The sequence below is a fragment of the Megalobrama amblycephala genome, unplaced genomic scaffold (assembly GCF_018812025.1).
Source record: "Megalobrama amblycephala isolate DHTTF-2021 unplaced genomic scaffold, ASM1881202v1 scaffold477, whole genome shotgun sequence".
Taxonomy (NCBI): domain Eukaryota; kingdom Metazoa; phylum Chordata; class Actinopteri; order Cypriniformes; family Xenocyprididae; genus Megalobrama; species Megalobrama amblycephala.
In genome coordinates, this window is record NW_025953399.1 from 49,081 (window position 1) to 75,666 (window position 26,586).

Consider the following 26,586-nt stretch of genomic DNA (forward strand, 5'->3'; position numbering starts at 1 on the left):
ATGGGTGAATGTCTGAAGACATTCATGTATCACTGTGTGTATATGCATTTCTTTGAGTAATCATGTTATGCATTTATCATTTCTGAATTGGCTTTAATTGGTTATGTGTGTAATTGACATGTACACTTTTACCTGAAAATAAAATGTTATATTTGATTTACTCTGGATTTTCCTGATATCATTATTACCAGTAAATTAACTAATGCTACTGTAAATCTGTGTCCAGGGTAAAAAAACTGAAGGCGCATGAATGAAGGAGCAGTAGGCACTTCATCTGAAGACCTTTTGATTTCTGTTTACCGCTGATTTAGCAAGTTGTATGGAAGTGGCTAAATTAAAATACACTTTTGTCCGAGTGAGCAGTAGGCAACTGACTAAGGGTATTAGCCAACTTATTACACCCTCTGAGAAGATCAGACTGGCGAGTTTATGTCCGTGAGTTTACCGCGAAATCCCGGGGCGAGTTTCTGTGCGGCATCGGGTCCCTATGACTGAACAATTGAAATATGGAATATCAAATCATCAAATATCTAAATTAATGCATAACTAATGATGAATTTCTAATTGGAAACACAACCTAAGTTAAGAATATTTGAAATTGGAGTCAGATTAAGCATGAAATTAAGTGAACTTAATAGAGACGCTGAAAAGGCATACACGCTTAAACCTTCCCTGTCCTGTGGGAAACCGTCATTGGACCCATTAGGCGGGCCTTACAATACCCTGGCACCAAATATCAATATTTTAATTAATAAAATAAGGCGCTCTAGCCTAAATATATTTCTCTGCTCCTAGCGTCGCTATTTAAGGCTGAGCTCAACACATGTCTAAGGAAAATGTGAACATAAGTTAACTAGCCTAAGAAAAAATAGGTTATTAACAGGATGGTGGACAGCACTGTAAGTAAAATAATAGATGTCCCAGCCATGTTTAATTTCAAAGTCTGGATGCACTTTTATACCATTGATGTGACATCTTTGACGTTCTTCACCAAGCGCTTACACAGATATACAATGGAGCGTTTAAAAAAGCAGGTGTCTATCAGCAGATATATTAGGGATCCACTGATAGTTGCCTGCTTTTAAATATTCCCATGTGAATCTGTAACCACTCGGTGAAGAACGTCAAAGATTTGTCACTTCAATGGTATAAAAGTGCATCCAGGGTCTGCTTATACGTGGTCACATCATGCGTTTTCTCTGATGGGATAGCTATGTGATCGTGAAAAGACCAGATGTAAATGCCCTCCGAAACGCATTTAAGACAGATTTAAATCTGATCACTCAAACCACTTCAGGAGGTGGTCTGGGATGCATTCTGGTCAAAACTGTCTCTGCATCAGTCTAAATGCATCTGGTTGTTGAAACTACGTATGTAAATTTTAATCTTCCCAAAAATACTAAAAAAATAAACATATAAGAGCGTATTATAGGCTAAATAACATGTTATAGTCAGATATGACAGAGCTACTGCATCACGCATTGCCGCAGATGAGTATTTCTTCAGCAAGCTGATGCACAAACTGCCACATATGAAAATGAAAGTAAGTCACAGATGCTCAAAACACAATCATCGTCATTAAAAGTAATGAGACTAAATTATCTTACCAGTGCTGTTGCCGCTCTCTCCTATTGCAGTCTGTGATTTTGAAATTAGCTGATGGTCAATAAAATGCAGCTCGTATTTGTTGCTTTTTGTGACATGAACTCCATTAAATCTGCATATAGCACGGGAACTGAAGATCGGATGTATATCCGTTTAGCGGATAAAGAGAAAACCTGCACTTAACCTTTTCACTGACATTTTGTTTTCATAGACAGATATCATGATGTATCATTATAGAATTGTCTAGCCATATATTCATCGCAAAATTGCTGTACTGTGATATTATCGTTACTTTGAGCCAAGTATTGTGATCGTATTGTATCGTGAGGTACCCTGCAATTCCCACCCCTAGTCTTAAGTGAACGTAAACAGTGGAGAAAGAAATCGGATGTGCATCTTTATATTAGATCCATGCATCAGGGGCTCGTTTCAGAAAGGAGTTTGAGTTTAATAATGATAAAATCATTTACACTGTTATTATTGCATCCTGTTAATGTACAGCAATACTGAGGTGCAAATATGTCTCTACCAGTGTAACATAAATAGCATCTAACTACTATTTACACTTATTACAACGAACTGCTACTTTTAACCTACATGGTAAATGGAACATAATTTACAAAATAAGAAAATGCACTTAAATTAGCCTTTTTTTTTTTTTCTTTTTTTTGCATTTGTGGGATACCATGAAAATTAATAGTTCAATAACTTACCGTTCTGCCAGTTTTCACCCTTAGATAGTATTACAGCGATAAGAAGTAAACTTGCATTGAAAAATGCGGATGTCATTTTGTTGGGAGCTGGTGCCACGGTGAATCGTAATATCAGAGCTCAAATGATCATGGCTTTTCATAGTCGTGGTGCACGCGCTTAATTCAGAGTCAACCTACTCAGAGTTGACTGAACTAGCTCAATTCAGCTGTTCTGAAACAAAACTCAGAAAAACAGTTTCCCATCTCGGGGTAAGTCAACTCAGAGTTCAAGTTTTAACTCTGTGAACAGGGAACAGTGAACACTATGCAGTGTTGTTTTACGCTTAATTATTACATTGCTGCACCTCTAAACAAATGTAAAATAACACTGCATAGACTTCTCTGTATAAATTAAATATAATTAATCTGTGTTAAAGTTACAAAAGTGATTTGTCTTTTGTTAAACATTCATGACAGAAAGCACATCGCACATCTTGTGATGTGACTATCGCAGATGCGCACATGGCGATTTTGGTGCTAAAATGATATATCGTGCAGCCCTAGTTAGGCCTTATTTTATTTGTAACTTTGTTTTATTTTATTTATCTATGCTTATAATTTGTTTATTTGTTCTTATTTTATTACTGACGGTTCACGTGTCTTCACTTGTAAAAATGTTTGACCTTTATTAGTTATGTTACAAGTTTTTGCTGTGGTATCACAGAATTAATGTGATCTTAAAATAGGTGTAATTTAAATAACTTTTTTTTTTTGATCATCCAAAAAATTATTCCATCTGTCACTCAACATCCGTAATATGATCCGAGCTGTGAACTGTGTGATCCTTTGCACCCAAACTCTCTTGACTTATTTGAAGAAAAAATACAATCACATAAGTTTTTAATCATGCTGATTTGTCCGCAGTAAAGTTAAGCCAGTCTTTTTTTATTCAAGCTAGTTAAAATCATTTTGGGCTACCAAAATCTGAAGAATGCCTGCCCAAAGGGCTACCAGGGATTTTGAAATTTTGTGAGTCCTGGAGTCAGTAATTATGAATAGTCACTGAACAATAACAAATCATTATGCAGCTCTAACCCTAACCATTGTTAACCCTAACCCCCACCCTGGTTATGTCGTTAGGGTTAGGGTTAGGGTTAGGGTTAGGGTTAGGAGTTAGGGTTTGTTTGCTTTAACCCTAACCCTAACAAAAAAAAAACTAACTAAACCTAACCCTAACAAAATTGATAAAACATTTACACTGTGTTAATATTTTAACATAATATTAATATGAAAAATAATGTAAATAATGAATGATACATTTATTTCATTTTGAAAATTATCATCGCTGGACTTCCTGAGTTTTCATAAAACACGTTTTTAGACCAGATATGGTCACATTTACAGTTGCTTTGCAAAATTTTGCAGGAGAAACAGTCATTTCAATGTAAATCGGCACAATGATGACTTTTGCTTTCTGATTGCAAATACATTTTTGCATGTAAATTTACCTCTTGCATCCAAGCCTCTTCAGTGATGTTCGGCAGTTACAGAAATTTGTAACTTGGCAATAAAGCAAAACAGAATATCAACTATAACCCTAGTGCTATCTACTCAGCCAGTTTTGTTCAACACTGCACTTCAGTAGTATAAAATTATCCTTAAAATGAGGCAGATTGGAAAAGCGTTTTTTTAGGGTTGGTTTTTTTTTGCTTGCTGGCAGAATAGCTTTGGATGATTTTGTCATTATTATTCCCAGATTTTATTTGTGGTATTTTGGCACATATTTGCCTTCAAAATTCTGCTGATCAATAGTAAATGTGACCACACCTTAAGGTTTTGGGTTCTGAAAATTACATTGTTTTCATAGACAATTACCATTTCTTTGTCAATAGATCCAGGACAATTGACTTCTCGATGCATGACCCCTTTTAATTTGAAAAGTTAAAGAGTTCACTCAAAACTGAAATTTCTGTCATTAATTACTCGCCCTCATGTCATTCCACACCCGTAAGACCTTTGTTCATCTTCAGAATACACATTAAGATATTTATAAAGAATTCCTAGAGGTTTTTATCTCCCATAGTAAGCAACATAATTACATAATTATGTAATGGTTGAATAAAGTCATTATTTTTTTTTTTTTTTTGCACACAAAAAGTATTCTCGTAGCTTCATAACATTAAGGTTGAATCACTGTAGTAATTACGTTGCTTTCTCTTGCAGATCAGAAACCTCATATTTTATCAAAAATATCTTAATTTGTGTTCTGAAGATGAACGAAGGTCTTACAGGTTTGGAATAACACGAGGGTAATTAATGACAGAAATTTCTGTTTTTGGGTGAACTACCAATTTAACATTAAAGGAATAGTTCCTTCTAACATGAAAATTCTCTCATTTACACATCCTCATCTGTATATATTTCATTCTTCTGTGGGAATGAAAGTGTTTTGGCTTTGGTGCAACAAATTAGCTGGAAACCCCTATGGAGTGATTTTTTTTTTTTTTTTTTTTTAACCAAAACCATTGTGATCTTTCTTAAATGAAAAGTTTGTGAATGTTGAAATTGTTTTTGTTAACAGGAGCAATCAAACCAGAGTGACATGGACTCATCTGATGAGGGCAGTGTTTTTATTCCTTCGGCGGAGCAGTCTACAAATGATGACGACTATGATTCAGAAAAGCCAGAAATTGAAAAGACTAATCGAAAGACTATAAAAGACACAACATTTCAATCGGCCAATGAGGTTAAGATTAAAGCAAAAAAGTCCCAAAAAAATTACAATTAAAACTAGTAAGCGAAATCCCAAAGGCAAACGAATTTGGAATAAAAAGCAGTACTGTGTCTACTGTGAAAAGCCGCAAGGCAAGATCTCTAGACATCTGGAGAGACTTCATTCGAATGAGACAGACGTTGCTAAAGCCTTGAGTTTTCCCAAAGGCTCCAAGAAAAGAAGAATTCTTCTTGAACAGGTTCGAAACCAAGGTAATTATTACCATAATATAAGAGTGTTGGAAACTGGACGTGGAGAGATTGTTACGTGGCGACAGCCAACTGAAGATGCAATAATTACTGATTTCCTGCCCTGCCCAGATTGTCTGGCCTTCTTCATGAAAAAGGACCTATGGAAACACTCGAAGACATGTAGGGGACAGGGGGCTGTGAGAAAAAAAAAAGGAGAGAGTGTGAGATCATCTGCTGCCTGTCTGATACCAATGGCAGTCAAGTGTTCTGCAGAAGTTAGGTCTCTTATACAAACAATGCGTCAAGATGAAATCACACAAACAATGAATGGACAGATTAATCTGTCTCTATGGTGAATCACTTTACACAAAGTGTGGACATGATAAATCACAGCATCACTACATCATTCAAAAAATGAGGGAACTGGCAAGGTTTATGATAGTAGTAAAATCAAATTCCAAAAAAGTAAGGAACCTTACAGAGCTCTGTAAGCCAGAGAACTTTCTGCTTGCTGTCACTGCTTGTAAGCAAGTGAGCCACTTTCAGCCAGATTTAAATATGTTTAAAACCCCCTCTCTTGCTCTGAAGATTGGTTACTCCTTGAAGAAGGCCTGTCAGATAAGGTTGGGACAAAGTTTAATGGCAGGGGACAGAGACACTGAAAAGAGTTTGAAAAACTTCATAAAGCTTATTGAAAGTCATTGGCGCACAAACATTTCAAGTCAGGCCCTCAACACTTTGCAGCAGGGCAAGTGGAACAAGGGGGACACTATTCCCCTTACTGAAGATGTCATGAGTTTACAAAACCACCTCAATTGTGTGGAGCGGGTCGCAAAACAAAAGCTCAAAGAGGATGAGAATATCAGTGACTGGAAAGTATTGGCTGAGACTTTACTCTGTCAGATCATTCTTTTTAATCGGAGACGTGTAGGTGAGGCATCCAAATTGCTCCTTGCATCATATGCGAGTCGAAGTGTGAAGCCTCCTAATGAGGATGTGGTCAAATCCCTGACAAAATTAGAACAACAGTTGTGCAACGAGCTGACTCGATTAGAGATTCGAGGGAAGAGAGGCAAGAAAGTACCCGTCCTACTCACGAAGGACATGGTTGACTCCATGGACCTGCTGAATGGAAGCAGGAGCAAAGTGGGCATCGACAAAGACAATCCTTATGTTTTCGCAAGGGTGGGGGCTTTGACGCACATCCGCGGATCAGACTGTTTGAGGAAATTTTCAAAAACCTGTGGCGCAAAAGACCCCAGGAGTCTTACATCAACCAAATTAAGAAAACAAATAGCAACTCTCAGTCAGATCATGAATTTAAAAAACAATGAACTTGACCAATTGGCCAAATTTCTAGGACATGATATAAGAGTGCACCGCGAGTACTACAGACTGTTGGAAAATACAATTCAGCTCGCGAAAGTGAGCAAGTTGCTTTTGTCCTTAGAAAAAGGTGCAGATTGTTATAAAGGCAAATCATTGGAGGAGATTACCTTCAGTACAGAGGGTGAGTAAAATGGATTTTCACACTACAGTGATTGTATTTAATGTATTATATCTGTGTTTTTATGTTGCTTTGTTCTTGTGACATTTCTTTTATTGTGTGCTTTGCAGAGACCCAAAATGACACAAGCCCTGCTTCCAGATGCCAGCAAGAGCATGAATGCCAAACCACAGAAAAAGGTCAGTACTAAAGAGATCTAGTGGTTAGTTTAGGGGGCTTGTTTGCTGCAGTCCAAGCCTGGGTGCGATTGTTCCTGGTGCCCCCGCAGCATTGGTCTGGTTTCACACTCAAATTGATTCTATCGAACCCTGGTGCGTTTGCATTCATCTTACGTCATCACAAATGTGCACGCCTCATGATAGAAAACAGAACGCGGGTCAGTAAATTGTGTTTTTTTTTAAACGACACTTGGGTTTACTGTATGTGGCTTGCATGTAGACGGCTTTCCGCTGCTTGCAAACAGACTATTTCGAGACGATGGCTGATTGTCATTCATTTGCTGCTCTGACGCTCATGCAAAGCACAAATACTTAAGGCTCACAGTAAATCATCAACACTATCATCTCTTACTTGTGTTTTATTGAAGTAAATGCATTGTTATCGGCTAAAACCAGGGCTCTGAACCATTTCAAGAAACGAAAACTGGAAACGAACAAAATTTTGACTGGAATATAACCAGAAACAAAATCAAATTTAATCATTCTGAACAGAAACATTTATTTGAAATGGCCGTTAACCAGTTAATAACATTATTTTATCATTCTGTTTAATATTTAGATTTAGTACTGTACTTTATGAATGATGTCTTGCTTTTACCTGTATGACCACAAATGACAGTAATCGTACTCTCTTAGAAGGAAAATTCCAGTGGTCACGCCAGCTCCTCACGCGCACACACAAATTCTTGCATTGCTTACCTGATTTGTGCCGAATAAGAAAAGTAGGCTTCAGATTCACTTTAAATCACTTTGTTTTGCATCTTCGTTAGTTTTATTTCTAATAATCAAACATGTTTCTCCTCTTGAAAATAGCCATAGAAGCTGGAATGGTGTTAAAAACATTTTATTTTATTATTCGTATTGGCTTTGTTTATATAGCCTGAATAGGCCAACTGTTAACTGTAGAGGTTTTATTGTGGAGAGCATAAGGGGAAGTAAAATAGGGCAGTTCATAATTTGTTTACAAACATTATAAACAGTGCTATATAGGCTAGGCTGTTTGTAAAAAATTCTACTTTATTTACTGGTAATTTACATTATTTCTGAATGTAATAATAATATGACGTACACGCGACTTGTCTTTTTTCCTCTCACGAGTAGCATATTTTTAACCAGACAGCAAATACAAGACTGTTTTTGAATAAAGAAAATGCTGTATGTATTATTGTTATTGTTCTAATAAAGTACATGCAAAAAAAAATTACTTTAAAAAATAACGTTATTACCCTGAATTTTTTACCCGGTTTCAGTATGTTAATAATACAGAAAGAACGTTGGAACAGAAAAGTTAAAATACTGATTCTTTTCGGAGTGAACCGATTGAATTATTTTTCTTTTTCGTTTTTAAGTCCTAGCTAAAATGCATGCTCAGGTTACTTTACTTCCTGAAAAAGTGCACACTAGAGTCTGTGTTGCTTTCATATTCACGTGCCACAGTGCAACCGAACTCAGGCCACCTCCTTCAGGTAGTCTCGGGTTCGGTACCCTGGTGTGCACCCGGGTTCGCGTGACGGCTTTCACATTATCCCCTTAAAGGTGATGATAGAAAGAGATAGTTCACCAAAAAATGAATATTCTGTTATCATTTACTCACCCTTGAGTTGTCCCAAACCTGCATGTATTTCTTTGTTCAACTGAACATGAAGATACTCTGAAGAAACTGTTGACTTCCATGGTATTTGTTTTCGTACTATGATCCAACACGGTTTGGTTACAAACATTTCGAGTATCTGCCCTTTCCAGTGAACACGAGCGCACTGTAATCTCAGACAACTTTTTTCCAGATATTATAATCAAATCCGCAAATTTGTTTGAACAACCAAAACCATAGATCAGTTATCACGATTAGAAGATCTGGCATCTGTCAAATCATCTCAGATGTATTATGACCCCTGGACTGGGGCACCCCTGCTTTAGACAAAATATAAAACTGTTTTGATAAGCATTGACTGAAATGTAGCATCACCTTTGCTTAGAATTAAATTAAGTTATGACTAAAACGAACCAATTCTATTTATCAACATCCAGTTTTGACATGTGACACTAACTGTACACTGTTGTGATCTCCAGATGCCTCAGAGAATGAAGATGAACAACTCTCTACCTCAAAACAACACTCTACCTCCAGAAAGTCTGTCAGTCGCAAGCGTCACGTCTCAGAAATGGGTAAGTGGTCAGTTGAGCAGTTACACATGTTATGTAGAGTCTGTCTGTTTATTTATCATCATATCAACATCCAGTTTTGACATGTGACACTAATTGTACACTGTTGTGATCTCCAGATGCCTCAGAGAATGAAGATGAACAACTCTCTACCTCAAAACAACACTCTACCTCCAGAAAGTCTGTCAGTCGCAAGCGTCACGTCTCAGAAATGGGTAAGTGGTCACTAGAGCAGTTACACATGTTATGTAGAGTCTGTCTGTTTATTTATCATCATATCAACATCCAGTTTTGACATGTGACACTGTAACGGTACACTGTTGTGATCTCCAGATGCCTCAGAGAATGAAGATGAACAACTCTCTACCTCAAAACAACACTCTACCTCCAGAAAGTCTGTCCATCACTCTCCTGCACACAAACAACACATTATAGAAATGTTCTCAGGTAATGAATATGGATCACTAAGCTGATTATTATTTATTATTATTATTTTTTTTTTTTTTGTACAACTTATACAACCTGGTCAGTACTTAATTAATAAGCCTGATTATTTGTCTGTATGCAAGTTTTTGTGCTGTTTTTTTATCAACAGAATCAAAACTTGCTGTCTCCTGCCTGTCTCCATCCAATAGACCCGTTAACTCTAAAATGATGTTCGTGATGCAATTCCTAAAGAAATGCTTTGTCAAGTTTTATTTCACAAAAAAATCTGCCCTTGAGCCGTTTCCATACATAATTGAGTATCACAAACTATATTGTATTTTGTGCGCTCCAAAAATGTCTAAAATATATAGATTAAGCAGTAAACTGGCAAAATTTAAATGGTCTCACTGTTGTTAAAATTGTCTACTTTAAGAAATATTAGGAAATATCAGAAAACAGCAGCACCTGACAGCACTCATGTAACTGCCTTTGAAGCCCATGGGTTTGGACTCGGGGAAGCTCATTTTGATTGGTCATGCATGCAACATTTTAGGGTTCATAAACATGATTGGGACAATAAAATGTTCAGTCTTTGCATATAGCAACTAGGGGTGAAACGGTTCTCGGTAAAAAAAATAAATAAATAAAAAATCGAACCTTACCGTTCTGCACACTCTGCTCGGCACGCACTTGCACCGCGGTTCATCTCGTATCTAACAATGCATGAACATCTATAATACGGTTTGTAGAAAATAAAGTTCCCCTAAACTATGTTCAACGTGAGTCCCGTATACTCTATATGACCATTTATGGTCATTTACGCCGTCGTCACCCGGGTGTTGCTAGCGCGCGAGAGCAGGCGAGACCTGAACATCTCACCTTGCTATCTGTTTAAACTAAACTCATTTAAGCCTTGCCAAGTTAAACATTCGAGTGCAAGGCACGAAAGAACTTGGTCGCGCTGTGAGAAGATTTGTGCACTCATCCGAAGCGCGTGATTCTTCCATTCTTCTTACCTTTGCTGCTGCTGCTACGACTCTTGTTTGCATTTGTTCCTTCACTGAATGTTCCAAATTATGTTCTTCTCTCTCACATGTCTGAAAATAATAAATGCTCACCAAAATTATTTTATATGACAAATAAAACCATTATAGCTCATTTGTATTTAATTCACTTTACTTTAAATTTAAAAACAAAAATAAATTGTAAAGCTATAATTTTATTTTTTTAATTGTGGGCTGCATTTACATTCGTGACTGGCCACATACGGCCCGCGGGTTTAGAACCACTGCTTTAGAGCTTCTCGGATCCAACCCAATTTATTTTCCTAATTTGTATAACACTAAATTATAATACATATTAATAAATTGTATTTATTATTTTTTAAAATGTGAGAAACAATTGCCTACTCTGAATTTAGAATATGCAATATGATATTTTTGTACGAAGCTAATTCTGTCATGTGACACCACATTTAATTGCAATAGAGCCAGTTTTCCAAACTAATTTCCAAATGTTTCCTAAATTTGGGAGGATTTTGTAGCATTTTATTATTTATTTTTTATCAAAACAGTCCTTAGATGGAAACCTGGCTAGTGATGGAACCTGTGATTATAGAGTGAGGTTTCTTTATACATTTAGCAACAGCTTTTTAAAGGTGTTGTTTAGTTTGACATTTTGTTTTGTGTTTCAGGAAAGAAGGCTCCTCGGAGGCCATGGAGTAGTGAAGAGCAGGATGCTGTAAAGCGCACACTAAGAAAATTCTTTTCCTTGAGAAAAGTTCCTGGAAAAGTGGCATGTCAATCATGTCTGGATGCAAATCCAGTCCTCAAGTCAAGATCTTGGGTTGACATTAAAAACTTTGTCCACAACACTCTTCAAACCATGAAAAGGAAACTTGCTTCCTGCAGGAATGCGGTCTAATTTCATTTTAAGATATTAGTTCAATATATACTCAATTTCTAAGAAAAGCAATTTTATTTACATTATTTACACCGAGCACTTTTTTCTTTTGTTGGAGAAACAGAAATCTCTTGTACTGTATTTTGTAACTAAGCACTTTACTACATTTCCTTTTTCAGAGGAAAGTAAGCACTTAATTTCCTTTTTTCTAGGAGAAATGGAAATCTTTTGCATTTTGTAAAAACTATGCACTTCACTTGCATTTCCTTTTTTCAGTGGAAGTAAGCATTTCATAAATTCTGAATACAATTATTATGCAAGTTGATATTCTGATCATCTTTTTTTTCAAGGAAAATTTAATCAAGCAGATTAATGTGTTTTGGAATTGGTAAAATGTGCTTGGAAAAAAAAGATGATCAGAATATCAACTTGCATAATAATTATGCACAAACTATATTGATTTCTACTGTTTATAAAAAATCTGCACAATGGTCTGCACTTTTTTCATAGCTTTTGTTTTCATTGTCCGTTTAGTTTAGTTTCTGTTAAGTCTACTCAAGTTCTTGTTAGTTTCTATGGTTATGTATTTGTTGTCATTCCGTTCTCTTTCTGGTCTCTGTTTACTGGTTTTGTTTACTCTTCACCTGCCTTCTCTTGTGTGTACCTCGAGTCTTCTATTACACACATTTCTGCCAAAATTCTTGTAGGAAGTGAGGTAATCCATTAGAAATTAACCCTGTCCTATAGGATTTTAGCTCTATAGGGCTAAATTAAAATGTTTGTTAAATTACTTTCTCATTTTCTCTACAGAGTTTATAGCAGTTTATGTAATGAAAAGTTATCTTTATATATACTGCAGATAAAAAGTTTTTATTTCAGATAAATGTCTGATTATTTTTTTCAAATGTTTCTTGAGCATCAAATCATCATATTAGATTGATTTCTGGAGGATCATGTGACACTGAAGACTGGAGTAATGATGCTGAAAATTCAGATTTATTACAGGAATAAATTACACTTTACTATATATTCACATAGAGAACAGCTGTTATAAATTGTAATAATATTTATTGCACTGTTTTTACTGTATTTTTGATCAAATAAATGCAGCCTTGGTGATCAGGAGACTTCTAGAAACAAAAAATAAAATATTACTACTTGTAATATATAGAGAGTGAGAGATAAAGCCCAAAAGTTTTTTTTTTTTTTTGCCATTTCTTATTAACTTAATGTATCCATGACAACGTCAAAAAAGCTTCTGCATCATTGCGCAGAAATGCCGAACTCTATCAGCGCGGAACCTGTTTAAATCAATGGTAAGAGACAATCAATTGTTCTCCTTTACAATTAAAACATTATTTTTATATTTACAGCGAAAGTTATGTTGATTAAAATATTAATAGATGATACCAAAAGTCGAATACGGTTACCTTTCATATTTGATTACATTTTTTATACTTAAAAAAACCTTTGGATAATTAATATTTAATGTATAGTACGATATACGTTTTTAAAATACGCTATGTTATCCACTTAGCAACAGCGTGACCTCAGAAGTTTGTGTATTTTCACGTGTGTGTTTTCTATTTTCTCGTTTGCGTGTCTTCCATATTTAAAGTGATTTTCGCGCGTCTGGAGCCACCTAATGGTGACTGATGGCATTCGTTTGTCTCTATGGCCTTTAGAATGCCTGGTCCTCATTTATATATAGGCCCGTCAAGGTCCTCACTAATATAGTTAAACCAGTGTGTGTGTGTGTGTGTGTGTGTGTGTGTGTTTGTGTGTCTGTAAGTAGGTGTGAGTGTATGAGTGAGTGCCTGTGTGAGTGAATGCCTTTTATTATCTTTATAATTAGAAATTGTGTGTGTGTGTGTGTGTGTGTGTGAGTGTGTGTGTGAGTGAGTGTGTGTGTGAGTGAGTGAAAGAGAGAGAGGTTTGTGAGTTTTATTAAAAAATGTCATACAGATCATTCCAACTTAAAGTGTTGTTTAGGGTTACGGTACCTTAATGGTGGTGTAGGAGGATGAATTTAACTTCACAAGTGCACCTGATGCCCGAAGGTGCGTGAAGGTGACCTCATCTTCAATACCCAAAGGCACCAGGGCCTCGTCACGCCAAAGGGTAACCGCAAAGGTTTTTGACCCGCAGCAGATGTCCAAGTCCAACACAGGAACTTCACACGCCTCCGACGTGGTCATTCTTATTACTTTCAACTGTAAATAAAAAGAAAAAAGCAAAATATGTAGAATATGTGTAAGAGATAATTTATGGCTAGCTGTGCATCAAAGGTGCAGTATGTTATCCCTCAAAGTCTTTGCTGAACATTGTTGATATATGAAATTACATAGAAATTTTAGGACCAGGACTGGAAAACAGTAAAAAAAAAAATAATTATTATATATATATATATATATATATATATATATATATATATATATATATATAAAATATACTCACGTTAATAATATGACCACTAAGGGTGATATATCCACCCGCGGTGAACAAATCATGTTCTTCCCCCGTCTTTTCAAAAGACGGGGGAAGGAGGACATCAAGTGCTGCCTTCCTCTGCTCAGCGGTCACAATGAGGGGGCTGGTTTTAAAAATCTTGGCTCGATGATCAATTACAAGGCAGTCCTTGCCATATTTTTTATTTATTGTGTAATTTCTAATCATGTAGGTCTTATCTTCTTTGAATTGTGGCTGTTCGTTATTGATTGGGGTGGTGTAATTTTTTTTCCATCTGTAAGGGCTGCAAGGCTTGTGGTCCTTTTTTTGTCCGATTTTATAACGCCATCAACCCTCTTGAAGGTGAGGCTACGGACAGTGGTCCGCAGCCCCACACAAAGGACTCTAAGTGGCTCTGTACTGTATGGTGGTGTTCCTCTTGATGCCATTCTGTAATGAAAAAAAAAGTGGTCATATAAACAATCATTGTCTGTCTGTCTGTCTATCTATCTATCTATCTATGAGTGATTGAGTGTGTGTGTGTGTGTGTGTGAGTGAGTGAGTGAGTGTGTGTGTGTGTGTGTGTGTGAGTAAGTGTGTACTAACATTTATGTCGGTGTGGGTTCCCATCGGTGGGAGCACACCCACCTAAGGAGTTCCAAAATCGGAGTGGGGCCCAAAATAGTGGGCCCCACTCCGATTTCAATTAAAATAAGCTCAGCAGCTTCCCCTGATGCTACCATTGCTTTTTTTTTCATCTCTAAAAAGTGGCCCGTAAGGTAGCAAAAAGTGGGTAAGTGTGTGAAGGTGTGTATCGTCGAGCTTTTTTTTTACCGGAAGTCAGGATATACACTTCCCGCGAATTCGAATACACACCGCGGGAATCTGAAACCTTTAGCCAATGAAATCACTGCATTGTACAATTTGCCGCGAATGTAAGGAAAACCGCGGAAATTGCACATGAAGAAGAAGTAGAAGAAGAAGACGGAGTGGTTGCATGCAACAGGTAAGCTAGGCATGGTTTTCATGGTGAGTTCATATTTTGGCGTTACATCGTGATGTTTGCTACCTCGTTTAGCTGCCATGTAGCTAACGTTAGCGACATAATATTACTTAATAGTTGCTTAATAAATGCTAATGCAGTTGGCATAACCTAATAACGTCACCACGGACATGACAGCGGGGCAGAGACGGGGTGCAGTGAAGTCGTGTCGTTAAAGGTGGAATCGGTTGTGAATTGTGAGCAAGACAGGGCAGGACTCGCTGATGGAGGTTAGCCGGACTGAAGCTACGGTGCCGTTTTGGAGTCACTCATCCTACCCGCAGCTGGTTTGTTAGCATTCTCAGCGTCGCGGCTGACTTATGCCTAAACTACAGTTGTTTTCAACACGTAACAGTTTATAATGTGCTCATTAGTATGCACGATTTGTGCAGTCGTCTGTAACAATGACAGATACTTAGTGTAACAACCTTCAGCTATCGTCTACAATCAGTACAATGAGTTCTGCTCCTCATGCTCTTCCTTTGCGATGTTTTAAAACTCGGTATTTTATTGGTTGTTATTATTAAGTACATCACTGCCTGTAACAACTGAAATAAACCTGTATAAATGTTTTTGAGGACTTAGCTATATCTATTCTGGTATTGTTCTTAAATTCTTGTTCATTTTGATATGATGTAGGCCTATTGCTCTTCAAAAGGATTAAAATTATTTATGTTTAGGCTCACCAAGGTTGCATTTATTTGATCAAAAATAGGCCAAACAGTAATATTGCAATTTGTGTTCTATTTTAATATATTTTAAATGTCTGTTTATTCCTGTTCCTCCAGTCTTCAGTGTCACATGATCCTTCAGAAATCATTCTAATATGCTGATCTGCTGCTCAAGAAACATGCTACTATTATCAGTGCTGAAAACAAGGAAACCATTGAGGTCATGTTGACAGTCCTCCACTAAATAATACACTTACAATGTTATTATTATTATTATTATTATAACCTTTATTTTACCAGGAAAAAAAGCAAAATCTCTTTTACAAAAGCATCCTGGCCCAGAGTGACGGCAACACATCTCACGTGGGTTTAACAGATAACATCCATACATACATATTTAAATACATACAAACTAATCAAAACATCTACAAACCGATGTTTCTGTCTCCAAATCATTTAACATCACTTTAAAAATGTCCAGTGAAACCAACTCCTTAAGTTTCAGTGTTGTACCTAGGATAGTTAAATCCACTAAAGGAGGGAGAGCGTTTTCACATTTGGCTCCTAAACTCTTGAATAACCTTCCTGATAATGTTCGGGGCTCAGACTCGCTCACCCAGTTTAAATCTAGATTAAAGACACATCTCTTTAGCCAAGCATTCACATAATCCATCTCATGTCAGATCAATTGCACGTATCTTTACTTAATGTTATGAACAGCAGCTACGCTAATTGTTCTCTATTTGCTTTTCTATTTTACCTCGGGACACCCGTCCCGAGGCGACTAGAGAGGACATCAGCTTCAGTTTAGATCCAGCCTCTTAAGAAGACCTCAGATGAACAACACCTGTGAAGAGACGGCGTTGACTCCTGCGAGGACTTCAGAAGATGCAATATGCACTTTCCCAAATTTATATATCCTAATTTATTGTTGATATGTAATAAAAAAAAATTTCCAGGAGCTCATTGCTTCTAGCTTAAAGTTAAATACTAACAGTGTCATAAATTAATTGCCCAAATTATTACATTATTTGCTAACTGCATTCTTCTTAAACTGTAATTTTGACATGCGTTCTCTGTAAAGCTGCTTTGAAACGATATGTATTGTGAAAAGAGCTATAGTCAAGTCAAGTCACCTTTATTTATATAGCGCTTTTTACAATGCAGATTGTGTCAAAGCAGCTTTACATTGATAATTGGATATAATTTTTCCTTTTAAAGAATAGTGTCAATACAGGCAGATCAAAAGCACTGTTGAATAAATGTAAAGTCAAATTAGATTAAATTAGGGCTGCACAATTAAATCGTATTTTAATCACAATAACAATATCTGCTTCTCTCGATTGATTTTAAATAATCGTCACGATATTGGCCCGCTCTATGAAAATAAACATAATTTGGAAATATTGGAATTAATATTAGGAATTTCGCTGTTTTATCTTTTGAAGTTCCTAAAGGTTTTACCAGTTTTCATAATGTTGATCAGCTAGAAATGATTTTCTTTGCTTCACGAATTTGCCGGGCAATTTGAATCTGGTTTGTCTTATTGCAAGCGAATTGTGTTGCTTTAGAATCTAATGTGAATACATATTACAAAGAGCTCACCAAAACCATGTTTTGTATTGATTTACCATCTAACGAAGTTATCATAGTTGGTTAAATTAAGTCTTTGTGCCACCTACAGGCCTTTTGGGTGAAGTGTAGGTTGGTAAAGAACTTGCAAAATAGCCATAATTACATTACTCTTTTGATAGAATAAACGTGATTAATAACCGTCATTATAATTTGAGCAAAAATAATTGTGATTATCAGTTTGACCATTTTTCATGCAGCCCTAAAACAAATGTCAAGAGTCCCCAACTAAGCAAGCCAAAGGCGACAGCGGCAAGGAACCCAAACTCCAACAGGTGACATCAGGTGGCAAACAGGTGTTAATTTGGAGAAAAAAACCTTGGGAGAAACCAGGCTTAGTCGGGGGGCCAGTTCTCCTCTGGCGAACAGTGCTTTGTTATGATTCAGGTTGCTATCATAAGTCTGATAGAATCGCAACATTCAAAGTATTTATTTAAGGTCCATCCAGTTGAGGATCGTATTCATCACACCGTTATGGACGGTTTGTTGAGGAACTGTGGCACTGGCTGTCGGGTCGATGATGTCTTCACAATAGGATGATCTAGTTGACTCGATCTCTGCTGATACTTCAGGGCTGCATTGTTGTCGTGTCAAGGCACCGGTCCTCGGTCTCATCTGGATATGGCCCGAATCTGGTTGACTACGGTAAACCTCGGGATAAACAGAACGACTAATATTAGCGTAGATGCCATTCTTTTTCTGATGTAACGAGTACATCTGGTGTTATAGAAAGTGTTCCGGCTGACCTAATTTATGCAGCCTAATAATCCTTTAACGGATTTGAAAATATAAATTGATAATGTGTTATGTGTATGCCAGGTTAAAGAGATGCGTTTTTAGTCTAGATTTAAACTGACAGAGTGTGTCTGCATCCCGAACAATGCTAGGAAGATTGTTCCAGAGTTTTGGTGACAAATAGGAGAAGGATCTACCACCTGCGGTTGATTTTGATATTCTGGGTATTATCAGCTGGCCTGAATTCTGAGATCGCAATAAACGTGAAGGACTATAATGCATTAAGAGCTAACTTAGGTACTGGGGAGCTAAACCATTTAGTGCTTTGTAAGTAATTAACAAGATTTTAAAATTTATACGATGTTTAACAGGAAGCCAATGCAGTGATGACAGAACTGGGCTAATATGGTCATACTTCCTAGTTCTAGTAAGAACTCTAGCTGCTGCATTTTGTACAAGCTGTAGTTTATTTATCAAGCGGGAGGAACAACCACCCAGTAGAGCGTTACAGTAATCTAGCCTTGAGGTCATGAACGCATGAACTAACTGTTCTGCATTCTTCATTGAGAGCATATGTCGTAGTTTAGATATAATTTTTAAGATGGAAGAATGCGGTTTTACAGATGCTAGTAACATGGCCTTCAAATGAAAGATTGGTATCAAAGAGCACACCCAGGTTCCTAGCTGATGACGAAGACTTAACAGAGCAGCCATCAAGTGTTAGACAGTATTCTAGGTTATTACGTGAAGAGGTTTTCGGTCCAAAAATTAGAATCTCTGTTTTTTTCTGAATTTAGTAGTAGGAAATTACTGGTCATCCAGTTTTTTATATCAGCTATACATTGTTAATTTTGCCAATTGGTAAGTTTCGTCAGGGCATGAAGAAATATACAGCTGAGTATCATCAGCGTAACAGTGAAAACTAACGCCATGCCAAGTCTGAATTTATCAGAAGTCCGAATGTGCGAATATAAACCCAACTTTCCCCAAGTCCATGATGAGGGGCCTGCTGCTGCGGGGTCTGAAACTGAAATATATGGCTTCAAATGGTTGCTAAAATATCCTTTATTGTCACAATACCTTTTTTAAAGTGTAGGCTAAGTACAAGTTAATTGCTGATTATTTGTCTGTTTAAAATAAATGCAGACTATAGAATCACAGGGTACACTAACCGCCAAACTAGACATTCAGTCTTTGAATTACGTTTTAAAATAAGTCCTTTTCAATCATTAAGATGTGCATTAAACTGAGAACAATCCTGTACTTAATGTAAGAGCGTGCGCGGGCTAATTTGCATAACAATGCGGTAAAATAGCCGCTAACGATCTGTGTTTTCGCGGGTGTTAGATTTTGACAATGGAGGGAAATATACAGTGTTTTCATGTAAACTTCTGACTCTGGGGAGAACTGCAGCAGAAGAGGAGACAAGCTGCGCAGCTGCCTGGAGTGGCAGTGTGTTGAGCTCCCATCTCCGCCTCCGTCTGCTTCTCACTCCCTGTTATTTACCCAGAAGTATTGTTTGCTCGCTATGTAGGGTGTGATACTATAAAGTATTGGTATATTATTCAAATAGAGTACGAACATAAATGTATGCTATTCTACCTGGAGTAGATATTTATGTTAAAACAATGTCAATGCTCGATGATGCATTTGGAGCTCACCTTTCTTTTCAAAAATCTGAGTGAGCAACTGCTTGCCCTCATTTGCCTTTCTCTCTTTAATCTTCTTTTCTTTTCGTTTTTGAGCCCCTGATTTTCCTTTCTTAAGGAAAGACATGACTCTTCCCCTGTCTTCCTAGTTCATATCACGGCTAACTCCAGCTCCTGTCTCATTAACTGATTCACCACAGGTCTGCAGCAGAAGCACCTGACCTGCGGGTCGTACCATTTACATTGATTACATAGATTTTTTATTTGTACATAAATGCTATACAAATGTTAGTGCATGTATATGTATGTATAGAAAACTGACTTCTAAGGGCCCTGCCTCGGGCCCTGGGTACTCGTACCCTTTACCCCCCCAGTCCGACGCCCCTGGGGACATGCACGATGTATGTTAAAAACATGTCTGTGCTAACAATGTGTGGAAAGTTACAGCCACTAAGGGATGTTCCAAATATGGTAAAAGGACAGAGGCTTCGGCCTTGGAGGTTAGAGATATAAAAGTGAGGGGAAGCTTTCGTTCTTTGTCTTACACTCTGCAGCTACTTGTGTTTCTGTACGACCTGTCTGACCTTTCTTGCAAGAAATAAAAGCTTTAAAGACAATTTGACGTGTTTGTATCTTATGCAGTAGAGTCGGAGTTGATTTTTTGCCACAACACCAACAAGTATAATATGGTGGTGGTAGTGTGATGGTCTGGGGCTGTTTTGCTGCTTCAGGGCCTGGATGACTTGCTGTGATAAATGGAACCATGAATTCTGCTGTCTACCAAAAAATCCTGAAGGACAATCTCCAGCCATCTGTTCGTGACCTCAAGCTGAAGTGAACTTGGGTTCTGCAGCAGAACAATGATCCAAAACACATAAGCAAGTCCACCTCTGAATGGCTAAAGAAAAACAAAATTAAGACTTTGGAGTGGCCTAGTCAAAGTCCTGACCTCAATCCTATTGAAATGCTGTGGCATGACTTTAAAGGGTTAGTTCACCCAAAAATGAAAATTATGTCATTAATGACTCACCCTCATGTTGTTCCAAACCCGTAAGACCTTCGTTCATCTTCAGAACACAGTTTAAGATATTTTAGATTTAGTCAGAGAGCTTTCTGTCCCTCCATTGAAAGTGTTTGTGCGGTAGACTGTCCATGTCCAGAAAGATAATAAAAACATCATCAAAGTAGTCCATGTGACATCAGTGGGTTAGTTAGAAGTTTTTGAAGCATTGAAAATACATTTTGGTCCAAAAATAACAAAAACTACAACTGTATTCAGCATTGTATTCTCTTCCGGGTCTGTTGTTCATCCGGGTTCACGACTCCGCAGTGACGCTGCTGACGTGTTATCTGGTGCGCCAGAGTTTCGTTTACAGTCTGAGGGAGACACACGCTGTATTCAAGCTATTCTACATTGTTTGTATTTTATATATTATAAATTACATAATATATAAAATATATTATATAATTTTATATATTTTTTATATATTTTTTTTAAAATGGTGCATAAGTGTGCATGTCGCGGATGACCTAATCGCCAAAAACAACTACGTAAAAGTGCATTACCAACGCCGTCAGATGAAAGGATTCAATGGAATCGATTCAATGGAAAGGATTCCGGAAGAGAATACAATGTTGAATAAAGTCGTAGTTTTTGATATTTTTGGACCAAAATGTATTTTCGATGCTTCAAAAACTTCTAACTAACCCACTGATGTCACATGGACTACTTTGATGATGTTTTTATTACCTTTCTGGACATGGACAGTATACCGTACATACATTTTCAATGGAGGGACAGAAAGCTCTCGGACTAAATCTAAAATATCTTAAACTGTGTTCTGAAGATGAATGAAGGTCTTACGGGTTTAGAACGACATGAGGGTGAGTCATTAATGACATAATTTTCATTTTTGGGTGAACTAACCCTTTAAAAAGGTGGTTCATGCTCTCAAAACCTCCAATGTGGCTGAATTACAATTCTACAAAGACGAGTGGGCCAAAATTCCTCCACAGCGCTGTAACAGACTCATTGCAAGTTATCACAAATGCTTGATTGCAGTTGTTGCTGCTAAGGGTGGTCCAACCAGTTAATAGGTTTAGGGGGCAAGCACTTTTTCTCATGGGCCATGTGGGTTTGGATTTTATTTTCCCTTCATAATAAAAACCTTCATTTAAATACTGCATGTTGTGTTTATTTGTGTTATCTTTGATTAATACTTAAATTTGTTTGATGATCTGAAACATTAAAGTGTGACAAACATGGAAAAAAAAATCAGGAAGGGGGCAAGCGCTTTTTCACATCCACTGTATGTGTGTGTGCAAGATTGTCCTTTTAAGTCGTTTTGAGTTTGGGAGCATGTTGAGGAACAGCACTGTCCTGTGACGAAGTCTGAGGCAAAATAATCCCACCAGGTTGGATATTTCCACAAGAATAAAAAAAAAGTCACAGACAAAAACAGGGAGTGATGAACATAGTGATGAACATCTAACACTGAAACATTGTGCTGTTGACTGAATGTGGAGGACGATTTTACTGTTGCAATATCAAGAGTAAATCAGACATTCAGGTACAAGAACTACTACAGAAGATCGAAGGAATGATGATGGGAAATGGTGGGAGATTTATCATGGAATTAATGAAGAGGAGCAACAACAAGTTAATAGTTGTAGGTTGTTTTAATGTTATGTTGTAAATGACAATAATAGAAACATAGCAGTTTGTTCACTAAGTGTAAGTCACTAGTTTGTCACACTGACCTTAAGGGAAGAATTCATACAGTCTGTTTTAACAGTGATTTGATCGAACTGTTGTAGTTTCAGGAGAAGATTCAGATTTTTCAAGCAACCATCAAACTGTCCTGCCGCTTATTGTGGCTGTAAGGAAACTACTTTGTTTCTCAGCACAAAGATGAACTACTTATCGTGATTTCAGACTGTGGTGATGTGGTTTCTCCACTGCATGGATCTTCATGTGTATCTTCAGCTGATTTTTAGAAGAGAAACTCTTTCCACACTGATCACACGTGTGCGGCTTCTCTCTGCTGTGGATCCTCTCATGTGTTTTCAGATTTGATGAACAACTGAATCTCTTGTCACAGTGTGAACACTTGTAAGGTTTCTTCTCCAGTGTGGATCCTCTGGTGCTGTATTAAACATCTTGCTGTAATAAAAGTCTTCTCACACTCGAAGCACATGTACTCTCTCACACCAGTGTGTATTTTCTCATGTCTTTGTAAACTATACAGCTGTGAAAAACTCTTTCCACACACAGAACATGAATGTGGCTTCTCCTTTGTATGAACTTTCAGGTGTCTCTTCATGGCTGATGCCCAGAGAAACAGTTTGCCGCATTCATTACATGCGAACGGATTCTCTCCAGTATGAACTCTCATGTGAATCTCAAGACTTTGTTTTGATGTGAAACTCTTCCCACATTGATCACATGTGAACGGTCTCTCTCCTGTGTGGATCATCATGTGTTCTTTAAGGCGTGATGATTGACTGTAGCACTTCCCACATTGATCACATGTGTGTGGCTTCTCTCCTGTATGAACTTTCCTGTGTTGTTTAAGATGTCCTTTTTGTGTGAAACTCTTCCCGCACTGATCACATGTGAACAGCTTCTCTCCTGTGTGAACTCTCATGTGAATCTCAAGATATTGTTTGGTTGAGGAACTCTTTCCACATTGATCACATGTGAATGGCTTCTCTCCTGTATGAACTTTCATGTGACTCTTAAGATGTCCTTTTTGTTTGAAGCTCTTCCCGCACTGATCACATGTGAACGGTTTCTCTCCTGTGTGAACTCTCATGTGAATCTTAAGAATGTTGTTTGGTTGAGAAACTCTTTCCACACTGAGTGCAGGTGAAAGATTTCATGTCTCTTTTCATTAGAAATGTATTTTTAGTCTTTGAGCGACTCAAAGGTTTTTCTCCAGGTTTGTCATGATGTTCCTCCTCCACTTCACTCAGTTCTTCATTCTCCTCCTTCACTTCCATCAGCTCTGAAATTACAAAAATAGTTCATTTTCATTATATTAAAGTAATTCAAAATGAGGATTATGAAGTGAAAGAACATAAAAGTGAACCTTCATGTACTGAAGTAGACAACTGCTATGAAATAAATACTCTGATGCCTTTTTATATATTTATTATGTCCCTGAAACAATTATTATATTTTAAAAATTATAGACAAATCACCATGTTTCTGTAGTGAGAACTATTAAATATTTTAATGGATGACACAATTATTGCCATATTTTGACACCAACTTTTAGATTGATGTTTATTTTACTAAGACTTTAATTATTAAGGGTTGGTCACACTTTCCCTTTCACAGACTTGAATGTGGGACACTGAAAACAAACTCAAGTGAATTTTGACCTTCAACCCCATTATGAATTTTTCCTCATCTTAAAACTGTGACGCCCAGGAACTGACATCATCTGGGCTCTTTCTACAGCATGATGGGAGGACGAGAAAATAATCTCAATCCATCGTCACAAACTGTACAGTGTTGATCACATTCGTCAACCCTGTTACCAAAGTTACTGTAAGAAGAATAATCTATATAACTATGAATAACTTCTAGATTTTATGAAAAATACAACTTTATCAATCAGTTTTTGCTTAAGTCAAGCTTACATCCCCGTCAGCCATTCTGGAAAGTGAATTTACTTGATACACTTTGGTGTTTACTGATATTACTGTTTTTTTTTTTTTAAACATGTCTAAAATTTTGGTCACATTATTGCAGAATTTTGAACCAGATATAAAATAAATGTAAAATAATCTGTATTTTGACCTGATGTTGACAATCAATATTGAACATTTTTCAAATCTCACTTCACTGACCATTTGTTGAATATGAGATTAACTGCATATCTAAATGTGTAGCTGAATCTTTTTAACATGAATGTTGTTCAGCATCATGAATGAATGAAGAATAAACACCAACCTCTTTGTTCTTCGGTATCTTCAGTGTGTTTCATTCTGCAGGATTCTGGATCACTCATGTTCTCACTGTCCTCTTTAATAAACTCAGTCTTTACTGGTTTCAGCTCTTCCTGATGCTCCTTTAATGGGAATATCCCAGCATTTATTGATGTATTCCAGTGGGAGGAGCTTCACTGATGATGTGACTGCTGTGGGAGGAGATTTCACTGGTGATGTATCCCAGTGTGGGAGGAGCTGATCTGCCAAAATAAAAAATATATATCAGTTACAGGGTTTGTTTTTATATATAAATGATAAAAGAATATAATGTAACAAAATTATTCCAAATATGGATATGGTAAGGAAAACAGTTCTACACATAAAGACAAAAATAATTGTTCATATTTGAGGTCCACAAATCCCCTCAGTCTGTTGACAGCAATGAAATGAGCTTTAAGTGTCAATTTACAGCAGATCTGAAGACATCAGCATAATAAATGAGGTGAAAACAGGAACTATTGACATGAAATAAAGAGTGTTTTCAGCAGTTTCTCTGTTAATATTGATGATCCTCAGACTATCAACACTCATTCAACAAGACATTCACATCATCTCACTTTATTCTGAGTGTTTGCTGTTAGAAACTGATTATTTCAGTCAGTATATATGAGAAAAAAAAACTATAAAACTGCTCTGTTGAAAGACAATACTGTTATTTCTCACAACATGACGTGGATAAAACACCAATAATAGAAAAACAAACACTAATGACACTCATCTTCATCAACCACTGCTGATAAATAACTATGAATTAACTATAACTATGAAACATGGTTTGATTTTATGATAAGATTCATTGTAATAAAGTAATAAGAGATTTAACATGTAACAGTTTTATGTGCAGAAACTGAAAACTCTCCCCGTCTCAGACTCACAAATCCTGCTGGAAAGATCTCACTTACAGAAAAACTCAGAGATTTTAGATTTCTACTTTTAACTATTTGCAATTTTTGTAAAGCTTTCATTCACTGAATGGGCATCATTGCATCAGGAACTACTTTGTCACTTTCTGGAACATGTTTTTATTTTTTATTGATATGGTCATTTATCTAAAACTATTATAAATGTTTTACTTTTAATTTAGTATGATGTTTGTTATTAAACAAGTGTTTTGTTTTGTTTCTGAATGAATCTGCGTTTTGAGCGAATCAATTGAGGTGAATCAATGATTCAAATGGTGCACTCATAAAGAGAGACCATTTACTTCATTCCTGAATGAATGAGTATTCAGTTGTTAAGTCTGACTTCACGCGGCAGCGCTTCCGGGTCCTAACGTTCTATCTCATACCACAAGAAAACAACAAATGGTGCTTAATATACACACACACACAATGTGGTGTAATACTACAAAAAAATATAATCATAACCTTTATCTCCATACCAAAATTCCAGATGGCCAGACAGTGATTCATCTTTTATAAATCATTAAAATATTAATATATGTGATGCTGTGAGCACAGAGACTGTTGTGTAGACTGTAAGTATTTAAAATGTTTAACTTTTTGAAATGATTGATGTTTAATATGAATAAATAGCACTCATAAACGTCCGTCGATGGCATTCTCAAGTGAAATGAGTCGAGGCTTGGACCCGGAAACAGCGTTCCTTATGTCATGACTTAACAAGCGGATAACTTAAATAAATCGTATTTCCATATTAATAATTAATAATTATCATTTACTCACCCACATGTTGAACCAATTGAAATATTTAAAGCTACTTTTTGTCTCTTAGATGATCTTCTGGGGCTAATTTCTCAGCCAAATTTGAAATGGTAATAATTAGATTAATTAATCGCCACATTATGTAATTAATCTGATTAATTTATCAAAAAATAAATGTTTTGTTTTTATTTGGTAAAATGTTTATCTGTACACTGAGTGTATTCTGATACATTATGGTTTGGTCTGTTCAAATAAAAATATTTAACATTA

General features: G+C 36.6%; 2 protein-coding genes across 3 annotated transcripts; one reads left to right on the forward strand and one right to left on the reverse strand.

Annotated features, from left to right (window-relative positions):
* Window positions 1-4,465: 4,465 nt before the first annotated feature.
* On the forward strand, window positions 4,466-12,444 carry LOC125261742. 2 transcript variants are annotated; one of them, XM_048180309.1, is made up of 7 exons: window positions 4,466-5,282; window positions 5,391-6,771; window positions 6,879-6,947; window positions 9,057-9,152; window positions 9,269-9,364; window positions 9,483-9,596; window positions 11,269-12,444. In XM_048180309.1, the coding sequence occupies exons 2-7, from the start codon at window positions 5,589-5,591 to the stop codon at window positions 11,496-11,498; spliced, it is 1,788 nt and encodes a 595-aa protein (XP_048036266.1). In that variant the 5' UTR covers window positions 4,466-5,282; window positions 5,391-5,588; the 3' UTR covers window positions 11,499-12,444. The 2 variants fall into 2 exon arrangements, with proteins under 2 accessions (XP_048036266.1, XP_048036265.1); XM_048180308.1 differs by having other exon boundaries at window positions 4,466-6,771.
* A 1,027-nt stretch (window positions 12,445-13,471) lies between these two features.
* Window positions 13,472-24,209, reverse strand: LOC125261739 (gastrula zinc finger protein XlCGF8.2DB-like). Its single transcript, XM_048180305.1, has 2 exons — window positions 22,774-24,209; window positions 13,472-13,690 (listed from the first exon to the last, which is right to left on the reverse strand). The coding sequence occupies exons 1-2, from the start codon at window positions 23,467-23,469 to the stop codon at window positions 13,472-13,474; spliced, it is 915 nt and encodes a 304-aa protein (XP_048036262.1). The 5' UTR covers window positions 23,470-24,209.
* Between the last annotated feature and the right edge of the window lie 2,377 nt (window positions 24,210-26,586).

Bases quoted from the DNA above. Each gene is read 5' to 3' on its own strand.
- LOC125261742 (XM_048180308.1), top strand. From the start codon at position 5,589: ATGGACAGATTAATCTGTCTCTATGGTGAATCACTTTACACAAAGTGT. The intron at 9,153-9,268 runs GTAAGTGGTCAG...TGTGATCTCCAG, and splicing joins GCGTCACGTCTCAGAAATGG to ATGCCTCAGAGAATGAAGAT. The intron at 9,597-11,268 runs GTAATGAATATG...TTTGTGTTTCAG, and splicing joins CATTATAGAAATGTTCTCAG to GAAAGAAGGCTCCTCGGAGG.
- LOC125261739 (XM_048180305.1), bottom strand. From the start codon at position 23,469: ATGAGAGTTCACACAGGAGAGAAACCGTTCACATGTGATCAGTGCGGG. The intron at 13,691-22,773 runs ACCTTACAAGTG...TTTTATTTACAG, and splicing joins GGATCCACACTGGAGAAGAA to TTGAAAGTAATAAGAATGAC.